The 18,573-nt window shown below is 37.3% G+C and overlaps 1 protein-coding gene across 1 annotated transcript in view; it reads left to right on the forward strand.

Annotated features, from left to right (window-relative positions):
* The first annotated feature begins 4,140 nt into the window (after positions 1–4,140).
* Positions 4,141–18,573, forward strand: part of LOC136254968 (uncharacterized) — a 51,747-nt gene continuing 37,314 nt past the window's right edge. Inside the window, exons 1-12 of the mRNA XM_066047688.1 lie at positions 4,141–4,321; positions 8,610–8,801; positions 8,854–9,045; positions 9,632–9,826; positions 9,874–10,065; positions 14,024–14,080; positions 14,204–14,395; positions 14,447–14,638; positions 14,690–14,881; positions 14,933–15,124; positions 16,090–16,278; positions 16,338–16,529. Coding sequence (XP_065903760.1) covers positions 4,141–4,321; positions 8,610–8,801; positions 8,854–9,045; positions 9,632–9,826; positions 9,874–10,065; positions 14,024–14,080; positions 14,204–14,395; positions 14,447–14,638; positions 14,690–14,881; positions 14,933–15,124; positions 16,090–16,278; positions 16,338–16,529 — 2,158 coding nt within the window. The remainder of the gene's footprint in view (positions 4,322–8,609; positions 8,802–8,853; positions 9,046–9,631; positions 9,827–9,873; positions 10,066–14,023; positions 14,081–14,203; positions 14,396–14,446; positions 14,639–14,689; positions 14,882–14,932; positions 15,125–16,089; positions 16,279–16,337; positions 16,530–18,573) is intronic.

Here is an 18,573-nt window from a genome sequence, read left to right on the forward strand (position 1 = left end):
ATGATCAACTATACCAGTTATAAATTTAGAAGTGGAAGAGTGAGTGGTGATGCGGGTGGGTGGGTGATGAGAAGTAATGAATCAACTTTGTCTGGCCTTATCTGACATATGCAAAAATTCAACTAGTTTGCATAAGCAGTTGAACCAGTAGGCACGATAACAAATTGCAGCAAAGCCACTGCTCTATTAGAGTATCTTGATTGCATAGCTCTTCTGTATATGATTAGTTGTGTAGCCTGGCTATTTATATATTTTAAATATTGCTAGTGCTCTAATAGAGCACACATTTTTTCTGAACACTTCTCTAATACAGCGCACATTTTTGAGCACTTCTAATACAACGCATATAGATTTCCATGGATAGATCTTTGAAAATATATTTTGGTGCAGAAAACTATAACTTCTATTTATAAGGTAGGACTTAAGTGAGATGAACAACTGACAGCAGTGACAGCATTACTAGCATCTAATTTTCCTGCCTTCAGTCCTCAGTAAACACCAAATAAACATGTATAACTATTTGGAGTTGTGAAACAAAATATACATATATATGTAGGGTTGGCAATGAAAAATCAACCTCTATAGTTTCTCCTCCAACTTTGGGTGATCAATCCTACCCAAGTCTACATCAATACCATAAGGTATTAATACGGTAATTCCCCTTGCTGTTTCTGTAGCGCGCATTTAAAATTTTCGCGATTTTTCAGGTTTTTTAATAAAAATGGAGCATGCTTCAATGTTTCCATGAATGGTACATTACGTGGTGGTCATCATACTATCGATAACGGATGCATAGTCTTGGGGATACGGAGGCTGCGAGTTTCTAGCGTGAGCAAAAGCATCAGCTTGCGTTGGCACGTAAACGCTGTAAAGCTCCACTTAATAAGGTCCAAAAAGGTATCTGGGAGTTAGTAAAACAACCTCGGACTTCGTTACGTGAGTTTCAGTGGGTTGATTTTTTACTGCAGACCCGTTAAGCACCATTTTAACAAAAATTGAAGTACAACGAATCACCTATTAAGTAAGTGTATTTTGTAGAGCATGTCACTCAATAACCCAAAGAAGTAATGGACAGCATTCTAGATGTTCCTGCCCATTTTTATGAATATGAGTCGAAATCAAAATTTACGACGCGGCTATATCCCAAACAGAAGGCATTTGGTCTCAACCACACCCATCATTAAAACTAGACCATTGGTAGGATCTATCCCCTAAGTAACAAGTTAATCCAAAAGGGGTCAATTTTTTCATTTCCAACCCTAATATATGTAATAGTTATACCATGGGCGCGAGTGCCTTGCCTGATATTAGGGGCGGATCCAGACTTTTGGAAAGGGAGGTCAAAATGAAATGGCATGGCACTACATCATCTGGTTTGGTAAGGTGAGACAAAAAAAGGTGATGGCCTTCTTACAATATAGCTACCCACTCCACCAACTATGCATTTATCACTGATAAAGTACATAAAATCTTTACATAGTTAGCTACACACTACTCTAATACTGTGACTGCTTTATTAGAGTGACTACTCTATTAGAGTATCTCAATATTAGCATACTAAAATATTTTGGAAGGGGTCAAGAGCCCCCCTTGTATCCACCCCTGCCTGATATATACACATGAGTATGAGAGCCACTGGCCTGAGTGAGAGTGTGTATATATTAGGCAAGGTATATCTAATATGTGCCACACCTACACGTGTGGGAAACTGCTGGCTTGCTTCTTGGGTGCATTTATATTGAGATACGTGAATTTCGATAGTGGGCACTGGAAACAATGCAAGAATAACAACAAGGCGTTGCTGTGCTAAGAGTTCAAACGTACGCACTACGACATGAGCATATGAAAAGTTTGATTGTGGATTTTATACAGTGAGTAAGGAGACACAAGACATCAAAACACAACTTGATAATGATGCTCTTATACTGCCAGGTATTCATTATATAAGTAAGTTATAGCCATGAATAAAATTACAGTAACACATGAATACCATTTCGCCATGAATGGCTCGATCTATTCAGTGGGCCAGGCAATCTTAATTACTTGTTTCTCATCCACGAAAATGCAGATTTCCATGCAGGCAAGAGGTCATTTTCATTATTTATTATGAAAGAAAATACTCCAAAACAAGCTGTCTGTTACTTTAAAGGTTAGCTAAAGCCTTTTAAGAACTAGTACTTACATTTTACCACTATTTCTGAGGTGCAAGTGACATTTGCTGTGCTGTCAAAATGAGTCAGCCTTCTTGGCATCAAAATGCATGTGCATGTGATTGATAACAGCAATAACGAAATTAGAGGTGGTGCAGTAAAAAGGGATGCGCCGCTCTTCACCTAGACATCTCCCCGACCCCTTGATGATTGACCTGGCTGTGGATGAGGGGCATCTCCAGCCTTTTTGTTTGTTTGTGATATTTTTTAATTGCTATACTATGCTATTGTAGACTTACAGCTTAATACATACACAACTTCCTGGCACACAGTAGCTAGTTATGGTGAATGATGGAGCAGTTGTTCATCACACTTCTTCCTGACCAAGTTGAAGAACTACTGAAGTAGCTAACTCCTGTGTCACTACATAATTCGTACTGACGAGTGCTGGAACCAGAGTTTAATCCATTCTATGTCTTCTGGGTGAGGTCTCAGGAACAGGCAAGTGATATTATGTGCCAAACCAAATGTCGGGTGGGTCAGGTGCATTACCACAAAAGAAAAGTACCGGCAGTAAAACACTACTTTATATAGAAGATTAAACAAATCAGACGTACCTATACAACAATATCAGTGACTACAAATTCCACCATTTGCTGAACTTCAAACAATCCATATCACGTGAGCTATCATCACATGATGCTAGAGTACATCAATCTTTCTGCTTTCCTCCACACACTTTCTGCCTTAGATTTGCTGTTCGAGGTTCAACCTGAGGAGGGGGGTCTCAAGACCTCTAAGATCTCCCTGGATCTACTCCTGGTCCAGAACTTATCAAAACAGTACTATAGAACTCACCTGTATTAAAAAAACTCCATTATAGTTAAAGGAACACCTCAGCATGCTTTAAGAATAGGACTAAGAAACTTAGTCCCACAATCAATCTCAAGATGTGTGACTATATAATGGCACAAAGAGATAGCAAAGGATGTCAAAGAAATGTGAGGATTTCTTGGAATGAGTTAACATGATATAAGCACACCTAACTGTGCAATATCTTGAGTTAACGAGATATATGCACTGTTTACAGTACATATATCTCGTTAACTTTCCTGGACCAGTGCAATATGTGATATATATGTACTGGCTTTCCTTTGGTCTGAGGTGTGAAAGTGGTCTCTATAGGCACAGCTCCCAGCCACTGAGGGACTTATATAGTCTGTTCGCATTCACCTGAGCCCTCATTTCTTGTTAATAACTCTTGTTACATGGGTCAGCTGCCCAAATATTTAGTAGCACTGTGAAGCCCTTTAAACGCCAGAAACGTTAATCAAAAAAGTGCTTTGATACGGGCAAGAACAAGTGAGTTATGAGGTTTTAAAAATATCCCATACATTTAGTATGGACGATACAGACACGCAAACATGTCTACAACATGAAAATATGCTTGGTCCAGTACAAAACCATTGGAAGTGAACACATGTTCACCTCTTTGATATTACTATATTTGGCAGGGCTCAGGTAAACGCATACAGGCTATGATGCGTGACCAACCTCCTCTGAGTCTAGCTGTACAAAAATTGCCCAGCCACCATTTTCATGGATATCATATATATGTTATGTGTCTTGCTGTATATGTATATCATATGGAGACTTTCAGTAGTCTTCTTTGCAGGTGATACTGACTAATAATAATCACATTCACGAGAAGTATGCATAATGTAGCATTTGTTTCTTATTTATAAAAGCCACACAAAGTGTTGGGAAACTGAAAATAGGGCTCTGGAAACTGTAATTTATCTATTTCAATTCACACATTAGAATACTTTATATTGATACTGAGGCATCAGGATTGAATGGGTTGAAGAGATCACCAGATACTTGATGATGCATGACAAACTTCCCCTGAGCTAGACCATTAATCTTTGACAGCATGGCACCTCAACTTGTTAATAATTAATTCAAATCATTTTCCCACATTACTTGCTCAATGCCCCCTAATCCCATGAATGGAATGATCAACTGCTCACTGGGAGATGATGGAGTTCTTTCTTACGAAGATACTTGTGATATATTCTGTAACACTGGGTATGAGATACAGGCTGGTGATGACATGATAACCTGTCAGAGTGATGGAATGTTTAATGGCACCATTGCTACATGTGGCAGAGGTGTGTAGCAACATGTAAATTACAGTAAAATGCTGATTGGTGTGGTGACACCGAACTGGGTGGTATACACTTGGCATGTTCAAGTAATGTACACACCCAGACAACACCACCATTTAATGTAGTTTGTTGCCTTAGCAACAAACAAAAGTTAACAGGCTAGCTTCCATTGGGTGAGTTGTCAACATGTAACACCATGTGTGACCATCTGTCACCTGGTTGCATAAGGGCACATCATAATTAAATTCCACAATCCTAATATAGTAACAGGTCAGGCTTTGCTCATCATTATTATTACTGTCACACTATGATTGTTTGGTGCTTTACCAGGGTCAATGATCCTCGAATATTCCTCAGGCAGTACAAGATCTAAGCTTGTGAAGTTAACAATATCAAAATTTCCCACCCACCCACCCTGATAGCCTGCTTTCTTATATGTTGCTTCTGGTAACTGAGGTATGGGCGCAAATTGCTGAATAATTAAAGTCAACAGCTGCCTATTCCAAGGCTGAGTGTGTTATCACAAAATGCTAAATTTAATGTGTCACAACTGAATGTGCTAATCCTTGTTACAATTGTATGTTTGCAATGTGGTTGTTGAATGTTGCTGCTGCTGGCTTGACATAAGTAATACTGGATGTATTATGTAAAGTTTGCTATGACAGTGATAACACATACTCATTGCCTATTTGGGCTAGTGTATCATACCTCAGTTTCCCTACCTCCCCCAAAGAGTTGTATGTATATGTATGTATGTCTGTATAACTGGTCTGTAAAGTGATGTGTTGTTGTAATATGTTGTGGTCGCATGCCGTGTTGTTGTAATATGTTGTAGTCGCATGCCGTAATGTTATAGAGTTTGGTGCGGTGGAAGGGCAGTTTGTGTAGGAAAGCATGCAGTAATGTGTTGTGGTATGCTTGTACATGCTCAAGTTAGCATGTTAACTATAGATATCACTGGCTGTTAAAGAAAGGCAGTAGTTATTGAACCGAAAGTCATATCAATAAGCTGGGCTTGCTATTGAACCAACAGTAAAAAAGGGCTCACTAAACAAAAAAAACCCCGCAAAACTCAGCTGGGGCTCGAACCCTGGACTACTGGAACTGTAGACAGTGTGCTAACTACTGTGCTATCACAGCTAGCTACCCACTACTCCTACTTTTCTATCTTATAAATGTTACTCACGTAGTAGTCTCATTATATATAGTATGAAGAATGTAACCTAAAGATGAAGAAGAAACCAATGCTGAACCCGACCCTAACGCTAAAGCTACTTTTTGTGTCCCCTAAAGTTGAATGCTCAGAGAAACTGCTAGATGCAAAAATAAAAACCTTTCGGTTCAGTAACCACTTTCTTTTAATAAAAAGAAAGTAGGGATTGATATAATTTACATGTTATAAAAGACTCAAAAATGTTTCAACTGAAATGAGAATAATCCATGCATCAAAAAGTAAGGAACAAGTCCAACAAGATTAGATAGCTACTTGCTAAAAAGAGACATATTTTAATGCCTCCTTTTGGCTAATTTGATATAGCTAGTCCCATTTCAAGATCATAGCCAAAATTAGGCAATAAATTGTATCACATTTTTAATTAGCAAGTAGCCATCTAATCTTGTTGGACTTGTTTCCTTATTTTTTTTGTTGCGTGGATCATATTCTCATTTTAGCTGTAACATTTTTGAGCTTATTTCCTTACTTTTACAGCATGTACATTATATCAATCCCTACTTGCCTTTTAGATTTTTAATTTTTAATAGCTAGTTTGTTCACTTTTTAATGTCTAGCTTATAGCAAAAACTACACTGGTAAAACTACAGCTGAAACGACTACACAATGTTAAGACAACGACTCTTTGAATAATACTACACCCATACACTCTCATTTTACTATGGCTGATTTGTTAATGTGCTAACATCACGTGTGCAGATACGCATGCCGCAACTAACAATGAAGAAAGAGAGGGCCAATGAATGATGAAAGTGAATGGCATGGTGCAGTGGACAAAACATAATCGAAACATTATTTGTTGCACCCACCAGATAATTATGTGCTGTGCCACAAATGGAATGCTTATCTAGTACAGATGTTTATCATTCTGTTCATTTGTATTGAGTGTTTAGTGTTGTTATGTATACTCCTACACTGTAAAATTAGAGTTAGGCAATGATATAGCTTGGTGCAGTGGAAAAGAAGTGTGTACAGCTATGCAACTATTAGCAATTCTGTCTGTGTTTATGCGTGCACACATATCATTAATTATGGTAGTACTTAATAAGAGGGATCAGTAAGAAATCATACGGCTTCATAAATTTTCACACTTAAAAAAAATAGCCTTGCAATACATTTTTCCAAAAAAAACACCTTAGTATGGCTGTAATGATGCTGTGCCTTGGTTAAACATAGTGAAAAGTTGACTGTTTTGATGCATAGTGATTTTTTTAAATTTAATTTTACCTGCATTTCATCTGCCTGGCTGCCTGAGTAAGAACTGGCAGCACTAGGTTGATGGCTTCAGAAATTTCAGGCTGCAAAAGTGATGATGGCAGATTTATGAATTTGTTAAATCTTACAAAGAAATCATACCAGCTTGCAGCTATGGATCAGTATAGCAACATAACTTGATATGTAGCTGCAACTATTGAAGAACTGTTATAAAACTAAGTTGTCATTATGTCTTAAGCAATGAGTATCACATATGCCCACCCTTAAATGTATTTTCAGCTGCAGCCTAATCTAAATATTGGGATTAACAATAGCAACTATACCAATAATGTTTTATACACAAATTAGAAGATAAGTAAGTACCAAACCACACAAGCTATGAAAAAAATAGTGCGGCATTTATAAGCTTGGATGAAAATGTTGTAAAATCAAAGGTGGTAGCCAAGAAATGGCTGCAATGATGTTAATGAAAATAAATTTTAATAATGCATAGCTACAGCCATCATTAAAAAATATTTTTTTATTACAGCCATTTCTTGGCTGCCACCTTTGATTTCACAACATTTTCACCCAAGTTTATAAATGCCACACTATTTTTCACAGCTTGGCTGCTTTGTGCGGTTTTCACTTCTTTTTGTACCTTATAAGGCCCAAAAGGTATGTTTTTATATACTCACATGTCTTCTTATCTATACAGACACAATGATAAATACTGAAGACAGACTTGTAAATGTATTGTATAGCAATTTTTATTCAATATTTACTAATATTATTATAACACTCTAATAAAGCACACATTTTCGAGGGCTTCTAATAGAACACACATAGAATGTTGTAAAATATTGGTAGATAAACATTTACAAATAAGCGTATTTAAACTAGAATATTCATTTATAAAATGTGACGGGATTTGCGAAAAGGTACCTTTCCCACACATTTGACATACCAGCAAACGAAATGATGTAACACTTGACTCCTTATACCAATTAACTTGCTCTTAGTATCACCATGTAGCCAGTTACTGTGGCTACATTCATTGAAACGTCAAGCAATTATGCCATGATCAAAAAGTTATGAAGCTTTAAAGTCCAAAAAATGGGTCAAATTTTGTGTGTGAAAAAGGTACCTTTTCGCAAATCCGGTCACAAATAGAAATTGAGTAAGGTAAACAGCCAAGATAGCAGTGGTTCAGTGATTAACGATGTGGATGTTAGGTATGGAGGCCCTGGTTCGAGCCCTGGTAAAGATATTTGTCAACGTTATTTTGTGCATCATGTTTTTTACCCCATGGTGACTGCTCTATTAGAGTATCTTGTTTGTACAATTTATACTTGTTTAGTATTTGCTTTATTACTCTGTAGCTGTAACTTCACTGTTTTCAAACCATATTATTATTTTTCACATTCATAGCAAACTTAGATAGTTAATTTGCATTATACACTCTTCATTTGTGCTGAAGTTCACAGCAATCGAGTAACAAACATGTTTGCATTTTATAAAAATTTTAATGAAGTGTGCAAAAGAATCGAAGCTCCAGTAGACCCCTTACAGCTTAGAAAGAAAAGAATCAAAACTTTGAACAACAATATCTTGCAAATGGATGGTGCCAATTTAATCAAACTATCTGTACAACCTACTCTACCAAACAGACAGACAGCTATAATGCAAATATGGTGTGCTTTGGAGAATGAGCCATGGAGCTATGCTTGCATGAAAATTCCATTTTCTTTCTTCCTGTCAATATTCCCACAGTGTGGTGTGCTGGCTTTCTTGGCTGCACAACATGTGTCTTGATACAATATACTATGTTTTGTTAGTTAGTTGAGTCATTTTCATGTACTGTAGTTCCTTGTCCAATGCTCACTAATCCCACGAATGGAATGATCAATTGTTCACTGGGAGATGATGGAGTTCTTTCTTATGAAGACACTTGTGATACATTTTGTAACACTGGGTATGAGATACAGTCTGGTGATGACATGATAACCTGTGAGAGTGATGGAATGTTTAATGGTACCAGTGCTACATGTGGCAGAGGTGTGTAATATGAAAATTTTACTGTTATTTATTTAAAGTCATTTTTATGTAGTTCCTTGTTCAATGCCTCCTAATCCTATGAATGGAATGACCAATTGTTCATTAGGAGATGATGGAGTTCTTTCATATGAAGACAGTTGTGATATATTTTGTAACACTGGGTATGAGATACAGGCTGGTGATGCCATGATAACCTGTCAGAGTGATGGAATGTTTAATGGTACCAGTGCTACATGTGGCAGAGGTGTGTAACATGAAAATTCTACAGTTAATTAGTCAAAGTCATTTTTGTGTAGCTACCTGTTAATATTCAATTGATTAAGTGATTAGTATTTGTCTTAGTTCATGCACAAGTAATCAACACCGTATGTGCCTGTCCTCAATCCTAAACTGTCATCTATAGCTACATAACTAAAGTAACTAGATGAATTAAATTTTGGGATTCAACACTATCGAACTATATCCACAAATAATTATATCATGCAGTTAAGTTATACTTAAATTAGAAGGTACTGTAAATAAGAATAGTGAATGCATACATCTATGTTACAGGTAATTATATGGGTAGGATGGAATTTTTGTTTTGTAAATGACAGCATACAATACTCTTAGCCAACTTTGATCTTGTGATGTACTTGCCAAACTGGTTTACAATGATCAATTTGACATCTCTGTGCTTACTAAAATCTATACAGGCAGGTTGGTTCAAAATTTACAACTACACATGTTGTGTTGGCTTCAATTCAACGTGATATGGTAAAATGGGTTGGTCATCTTCTAAGCCCACAATAATCATTTATTGTGACGCAATAAACTATTATTTCATTTAGTTCCTTGTCCAATGCCACCTAATCCTATGAATGGAATGGTCAATTGTTCACTGGGAGATGATGGAGTTCTTTCTTATGAAGACATTTGTACTGCTAGTGCTACATGTGACACTGGGTATATGTTGACTGGTGATGCCATGAGGACCTGTCAGAGTAATGGGATGTTTAATGGAACTGTGTTTATGTGCATTAGAGGTGAACTATACAGATGTTTTACACTGATTCAAGTCCTTTTTCTGCAGTTCCCTGTCCAATGCCTCCTGATCCAATGAATGGAATGATCAACTGCTACCTGGGAGTTGATGGAGTTCTCTCTTATGAAGACTTTTGTATTACAGTATGTAACACTGGGTATGAGATACAGTCTGGTGATGACATGAGGACCTGTCAGAGTGATGAAATGCTTAATGGTACCAATGCTACATGTGGCAGAGGTATGTAACAACATGTAAATTGTACAGTTGTAGTAAAATGCTAATTGGTGTGGCAACACCCAGCTGGGTGGTGTGCATTTGGCATATTCAAATAGTGCACCCCCCCAGGATGCAATGGACAATACCAGCATTTACTATAGGCTTCATATATGTGCACATAAGAACAAACAGAATTGCTACTGTGGTATTTGTATAGCTATATACACCTCTTTTCCACTGCACCAAACTCTAATTTTACCAAACTCTAACCACATAAAATTTTAACACAGAGCTGAGAAATGTAGAAGTGTACATAGCAACACTAAACACTCAATGCAAATAGGCAGAGTGATGAACATCTGCACTAGATAAGCCTTCCATTTATGGCACAGCACATAACTGGATATATCAGTTGATGGTAAAGCAAATAAGTCTTACAAAGAGCTCACACCATAACTAAATTAATGCAAGTATAAGGAAAAAATTAGGAATTTTAAGTTCAACTAGGGATCATAGAAAAAAGTTGGGAAACAAGGGAGATCACCTACATCTGCATATATACTAGTGAACATTCAATCCCTACTTCAGTCTAGCTATACCCATGACTGGAGGGATCATATACGTAAATGTTCACTAGTATATCTGCAGGTGTAGGTGAACTCCATTACTTCCCTACTCTTTTATGATCCATTACTGAACTTAAAATTCTTAGTTTTTCCTTACACTTACTTCTTTACTTTTTTGTCATATTATTATGACTGCTTAGCCCACACATACCGCATCAAAAAAGAAAGGATGACACCAGAGTTATGTCTGAACATACGCCCCAGCTATCAATTATTAACTCGAAAGTGAAGTGAACATTATGCTTCTAATTCAGCTATTCCGTTACACAGCAAGAACAACAGGAAAAACGCCTCTGCAATCAATCCAGCCACAATGAAAAATACGGACAATTCGCGTGCCCCAACTATCAATTGCTGACTCGAAAGAGCTGGAAGTGGTAATTATGCCTCACTTTCAGCAGTGTTACAAATGAAGACACCTCTGCAATTAATCCAGTTACCATGGATAATACGGAGGATTCCCATTTACAAATGAGAAGCCATGCATCGCACTAATGCGAATCAACCCCTTGGACTGTCAGCAAAAAGAAATGAGACACAAAGGAGGACAAAGGTAAGTACATGATGCATACATTTTACATACAGTACTGCAGTATGCCAAAAGGCCCATTTACAGATGAAGTGATGTCGAACAGAAAAAAATCAAGCCCAAAGCCTTAGTAGTTATCGAATTATGCTTGTCTGAAGGTATCACTCAGGCATGCAGGCATGCAGGCAGGCAGGCAGGCAGGCAGGCAGGCAGGCAGGCAGGCAGGCAGGCAGGCAGGCAGGCAGGCAGGCAGGCAGGCAGGCAGGCAGGCAGGCAGGCAGGCAGGCAGGCAGTAGAAAATTCCAAATTCTGTAGCTACCTATTGGAAGCATTTAGGATCGTACTGAAGGCACTTTTGGGCTTGATTATACCTAACCAAACCAATACTGCCAAGGAACCAGGACTGTATTGTGAAGCTGGTGATATTTATGGCCAGAAAAACTCAAACCTCCATGATCCCTAAAATACAGTACTACTGCACTGTATGATGTCTTAAGCAATTAAAATATATCTAAGTTGCAACCTAAGTAAATATTGGGATTTAACAATAAAAGCTATGTGTATTTCATATAATTCAGATATATGTAAGGTAGAAGGTAAATTTTTCAAAGTCAACGCAAGCATGTAATACATGTACTGTATATACAACAGCACATGTGTGACTGAATACTGGATAATCACCATACAAGCAGATCGGTTATTTTCAGAATACTACATATCTGTTATAAAGCATTATTACTTACCATGCAGCCCTGGCAGCTACGCATACAAATTTTCACCAAAAATAAATCTATTTGTGTTATTCCAAGAGCATCCAGTGGCCAAAGTGATCATAGAGTTTCCCACCATTTTTGATAATAGATACAATTCAAAATAGATGTTGAAGGTGCCATGCCAAATAACAGCCTGTCAGGTACACTTCAAGGGCACAGTCTCACAAAACAAGTCATACTTTCAGCACCCCACTCATCTGTCCATAGTTGAATTCCTGGGCTTTGCAGAGCTGTAGACACATCCGGCAATTAGAAAGTCAGCTGCCAAAAGAACAAACCCAACTATTTGAAGGCAAGTTTTGTAGGAATTTGCTAGCCTGATAATGCAGCAACTTCATCCATGCTAGTCTTCTCCACACAAAAACAGCCAAGCTGTGAAAAATGGTGCAGTCATAAAAAGCCTAGATGAAAAATAGTTGTGAAATCAAAGGTGGTGGCCAAGAAATGGCTACAGTGATGTTAATGCTAATAAATTTTTAACAGTGCACATGGCCATTATTAATTTTTATATCTTTAACATCATCTCCTTTGATTTCACAACTTTTTTTCATCTAGGCTTTTTATGGCTGCACCGTTTTTTCACAGCTTGGCTGTTTTTGTGTGGATTTCACTTCTTTTTGTACTTTATAAGGTCCCAAACCAGCCTATGGCTGACTTGTATTTCATTGCATGATTTACTTCAATATTTGATAATATTATTGTAATATTTGATAATATTATTGTAATATTTGATAATATTATTGTAATACTCTAATAGAGTGCACATTTTTTCTGAGGACTTCTAATAGAACATACATAGAATGTTCTACAACAATCTAGTACTTCTATTGGTAGATCTATGAAATTACAAATGTTTGATTATAAGCCAGCAGATTTCAACTAGAAATTTAATTTCATTTATAAAGTACAAATTAAGTGAGCTGATCAGCCGAAAATTTCGATTTTTTAGTGTTTGTAAACCACATTCTGAAGCAATTTTAGCACTTTAAGAGTTGATTTTAAGATATTGCTTCATACATACACTAACTTTTGTAACTTCCCTAGCTGTCACACTACCTTTCTATATGTTGTAAAGTCTAATTTCGTTTATACAATTGATCAGGTTTTTACAGGCTTTGCCTTCTTACCTGTACCCCCAATAATAATAATAACCTACCTTTCAGCAGAGCTGGAAGAACGTCCACCGCACTGGTCATCACGTGCTTCGATCATTAGACACACGAATATAATAGAGGATAAACAAGTGGTAACATGAAGTCGGCTGCACATCCTTTTACTGCATTAAAGGTTAGAATGGTTGGTGTCTGTCTAGAAACATATAAATTAGTGTATGTCATGACGACGTAGCTACTATACAGAGCTACCTTATTAGTGTGTAGCTATATTAGCTTAGCTAGGCATGCGCTCACATGACTGTGAAAATCTGCTACGGCAGTGGTCGTAGTGGCCGTAGTGCTTCCACTAGCCCTGAAAGCATTGTATCTCACCAGCCCGGACAGCTACACATATAAACTTTTCAGCAATGATGAAACTATTGATGACCTTCCAGTGGCCACTAGTGTTTCCCACCATTTTATATAAGTTTCTCATGAATGTTACTGTATCAGGAGTGTGGTTGAAAGATACTGTAGTATTTGAAGGCACTGTTCTCCAAAACAGCATGCCGGGCAGTTCATAGGCAACAATCTCACTAAACAAATGCATGTCAACCTTTCAGCACTCTGATTGTCTGTCTATATATAGTTGTATTCCTTAGTTGTTCCGCACAGCTGTAAATGTATCTGGCAATCAGAAAGTCAGCTGCCAAAAGTAGACCCAATAAGTATTGTGTGAAATGCAACAACTTCATCTGCACCTAGGCGTTATCATCCATATGGATGATTTAACAAAATTTTATCACATACATGTAGTGAGCGAAGTGGGGTAGGGGGAAGGTATTTCATTTTTATTTTGTAACTGACAGCATACACTTTTAAATGACATGGATCTCATGATCTTTAGTTTACGTATAATGATCAATTAGACATCATTGTGTTTAGTTCTATAAACAGGTTGGTTCAATTGTACTCCTACACATTGTATGCCAACTTTAATTCACTGTGAAGCATGTTAGTTTCAGTGATACAGTTGGTTCATCTTCTATGCCAACACCAAGCATGTTAATTTAAATTTATTGTAATACAATAAACTACATTTTTATTAGTTAGTTGAGTCATTTTCATGTACTGTAGTTACTTGTCCAATGCTCACTAATCCCATGAATGGAATGATCAACTGTTCACTGGGAGATGATGGAGTTCTTTCATATGAAGACACTTGTGATATATTTTGTAACACTGGGTATGAGATACAGGCTGGTGATGATATGAGGACTTGTCAGAGTGATGGAATGTTTAATGGTACCAATGCTACATGTGGCAGAGGTTTGTGACATGAAAATTTATTGCTATTTAATCAAAATCATTTTTACGCAGTTACCTGTCAAATGCCCCCTAATCCTATGAATGGAATGATCAATTGTTCACTGGGAGATGATGGAGTTCTTTCTTATGAAGACACTTGTGATATATTTTGTAACACTGGGTATGAGATACAGGCTGGTGATGACATGATAACCTGTCAGAGTGATGGAATGTTTAATGGTACCAGTGCTACATGTGGCAGAGGTTTGTGACATGAAAATTTATTGCTATTTAATCAAAATCATTTTTACGCAGTTACCTGTCAAATGCCCCCTAATCCTATGAATGGAATGATCAATTGTTCACTGGGAGATGATGGAGTTCTTTCTTACGAAGACACTTGTGATATATTTTGTAACACTGGGTATGAGATACAGGCTGGTGATGACATGATAACCTGTCAGAGTGATGGAATGTTTAATGGTACCAGTGCTACATGTGGCAGAGGTTTGTAACATGAAAATTTACTGATATATAATTAAAGTCATTTTTATGCAGTTACCTGTCAAATGCCACCTAATCCTATGAATGGAATGATCAATTGTTCACTGGGAGATGATGGAGTTCTTTCTTATGAAGACACTTGTGATATATTTTGTAACACTGGGTATGAGATACAGGCTGGTGATGACATGAGGACTTGTCAGAGTGATGGAATGTTTAATGGTACCAGTGCTACATGTGGCAGAGGTGTGTGACATGTAAATTATATGGTAACATGCTAATTAGTGTGGCAACACCCAACTAGGTGGTGTGCTTTTGCATATTCAAACAGTGCACACCCCCAGGGTGTAATAGACAAGATCACCATTTAATATAGATGTCATATATGTGCACATAAACACAAACAGAATTGCTAGTAGTTGTATAGCTGTGCACACCTCTTTTCCACTGCACCAAGCTCTATTATTGCCTATTTTTACCAAACTCTAACTACATAACATTTTCCACAACGCTGAGAAGTATGTGACAAAGCACTAATGCAAATATATCCACAGAAGATCAGTTTGGGAAATGGATAACTAAAGAAATCACTGGGTCAAGTGGTAAACATCTAAACAGCATGTTATATATAAAGCGTTGTAACTCACCAGCCCTTACGGCTACATATACTGTACAAATTTTTCACTAAAAATGGAGTTATTTATGACCTCCAGTGGCCAAGGTAATTCTAGAGTTTCCCACCAATTGTAGATAAAATTTTCAAGAGTGTTGTTGCATTGGGGGTACATAATGGAGAGTAGAGTGAGCAACAGATAGAATTGAAAATAGATGGAAACCCTATGTGAAGTCACCATGCCATAAAACAGCCTGTCAGGGGCACTTAAAGGAAACAATCTTGCAAAACAAATATATCTCACCCTTTCAGCATGCTTCTCGTCTGTTCATAGTTGCATTCCTAGACATAGCAGAGCTGTAGATGCATCTTGCAATCAGAAAGCCAGTTGCCAAAAGCAGACCCAGTAAGTATTGTGAGTAATGCAGCAACTTCATGCTGGTCTTATCTGGTGGTACACCAACTTCACTTCACTGTGAAGCATGTTAGCTTAAGTGATATTTGGTTCTTGTTCTATGCCAGTAGCTACTAAGCATGTTAACTTCAATTTATTATAATACAATAAATTATGCAATTAAATCATTCTCACATACTGTAGTTACCTGTCCAATGCCCACTAATCCTATGAATGGAATGATCAATTGTCCACTGGGAGATGATGTAGTTCTTTCTTATGAAGACACTTGTACTGCTACATGTGACACTGGGTATATGCTAACTGGTGATGCCATGAGGACTTGTCAAAGTGATGGAATGTTTAATGGAACTGAGGCTATGTGTAATAGAGGTAAACTGTGTGTATGTTTCATTTACACTGTGTAATTAATTAAAACCATTTTCCTGTAGTTCTTTGTTCAATGCCCTCTAATCCTATGAATGGAATGATCAATTGTTCACTAGGAGATGATGGAGTTCTTTCTTATGAAGACACTTGTGATACATTTTGTAACACTGGGTATGAGATACAGTCTGGTGATGACATGATAACCTGTCAGAGTAATGGAGTGTTTAATGGTACCAGTGCTACATGTGGCAGAGGTGTGTAACATGTAAAGTTATGATAACATGCTAATTGGTGTAGCAACACCCAGAAGGGATGCAGGGACTATGCCCAAAAAATATTGGAGGGTAAAAGAATCAAGCATTATTCCAGCATTTTGATGCAGTTTTAGAGAAAAATTGGCATTAAAAATCGAGATACTCCAATAGAACAGACAATTTCTCTAATAGAACAATCGGTGCAAAATAATTCATTACTTATTATAATAGTCACTAAGCATCTTGCTGGCAATACTAGCTTTTCAGACAAATTGATACAGCTAAATTTAGCAGTTCTGCTGTTTTAAGTCTTGCACTAGTATAATTTAATTACAAAAAGTGAAGAAAAAGTTAATAATTTGAATAATGAGTACATTTTTTGGGAAAAATAACAGTATAATGATAACTGTTTGGAGAAATTCAGAATAGAATTATGATGAAAACTTTAAGCATACTTCCCATGAGCCTAACACCCAGTTGGGTGGTGTGCACTTGACAAATTCAAGCAGTGCACACCCCCAGGGTACAATAGACAAGATGACCATTTACTTATATGTACAGACAGTACTGCTAATCGTTTCATAACTACACACACCACTGCACCAAGCTCTAGCATTGCCTATGGTTGCCACATAACATTTTCCACAAAGCTAGAAGTGTACATAGCAACACTAAACGCTCAATTCAAACAGGCAGAGTGATAAACATCTACACAAGCAGGATAGATAAACATTGTATGTTTGGCACAGTCCATAACTGGATATAGCAGTTAATGGTACAACAAGTAAGTCATACAAAGAAATCATACTACTGTGGAACCTCAGTTATCCAAACGGGGTGGTCCATAAGCCTGAAAAGTCCATATCTCTGAAACTGTGTATAAATAGACATAAAGAACATTGGTAGATACTATTGTATATATTAAAAATTATAAATTTAAAAATGAAGTAGGAATCCAAGCGATAAAAAGTAGTGAAACAAGAGATGAAAATGGTAGCTATTACAGTATAGCTCAGTGGGAAATCCCTACTTTGGCATGGTATAACAATTATTTTGTGTTCAATGCCAAAGTAGGATTTCCCACTGAGCTATACTGTAATAGCTACCATTTTCATCTCTTGTTTCACTACTTTTTATCGCTTGGATTCCTATTTCATTTTTAAATTTATAATTTTTAATATACTAGTTTGTTTGGTTTTTTTGATAAAGAATACAGCTAGCTGTAAACAAGTGACTGTTCTATTAGGGTGACTGCTGTATTAGAGTATCTCGAGTCAGCCTACAAAGATGTGTGCTTGCCCAAAAAAGGGGTGTGGTCATCGTAGTTTCAATCGATTCATAAAGTATTACTGTGTTAGATAAGAGAATCTCGAATCCGAGTTCGAATCAGCCTACCACCTAGAAAGTGTGTGGTCACAAATACAGCTAGCATAAAAGGGGCGTGGTCATCGTGGTATACAGGGCCGCCCACAGGGGGGATTTTTCCCCGGGCCCCAGCCTGAAAGGGGGCCCAGGAGGCCCCATGAAGGGCCCCTTGAATACCTGTTTAAAAGATCGATATACTCTAATAGAGCAGTCACAGTATTCTTCAGAGGAGCAGTGTAGCAAGGTTATAGGTGAGCTATTGTTATTGTCAGCATGTAATGACCTTTTTTTTTGGTCTTCAACTTACAGCTTGGTTGAAGTTGTGATTCAGAACGGAAACTCCTTACAAGGGCGGATTTAGGGGGGGGAGTGCTTGGATTGCTGAAGCACTCCCCTCCAAAATTTTACCATGTGCAAGATAGGAAGTTTCTAGAAGTTGCAGTATAGATGCAATTGCATCTTATATGTATGCATGGGCAATGAAAAGATGGAAAGAGAAGGGAGAATGGATAATCTTTACTTAGAATTACTAAGGGAGGTTCAAATTATACTTTTGGTGCGAGACTTTAACCTAAAAACTGCTAAAAATCAAAATACTCTAATAGAACAATCAACTACTCTAATAGAACATCCTTCATACTGTTTTTCATCAAGAAGTTGCCAGTGTATTTTCTTGACC

The sequence above is a fragment of the Dysidea avara genome, chromosome 5 (assembly GCF_963678975.1).
Source record: "Dysidea avara chromosome 5, odDysAvar1.4, whole genome shotgun sequence".
Classification (NCBI taxonomy): Eukaryota; Metazoa; Porifera; class Demospongiae; order Dictyoceratida; family Dysideidae; genus Dysidea; species Dysidea avara.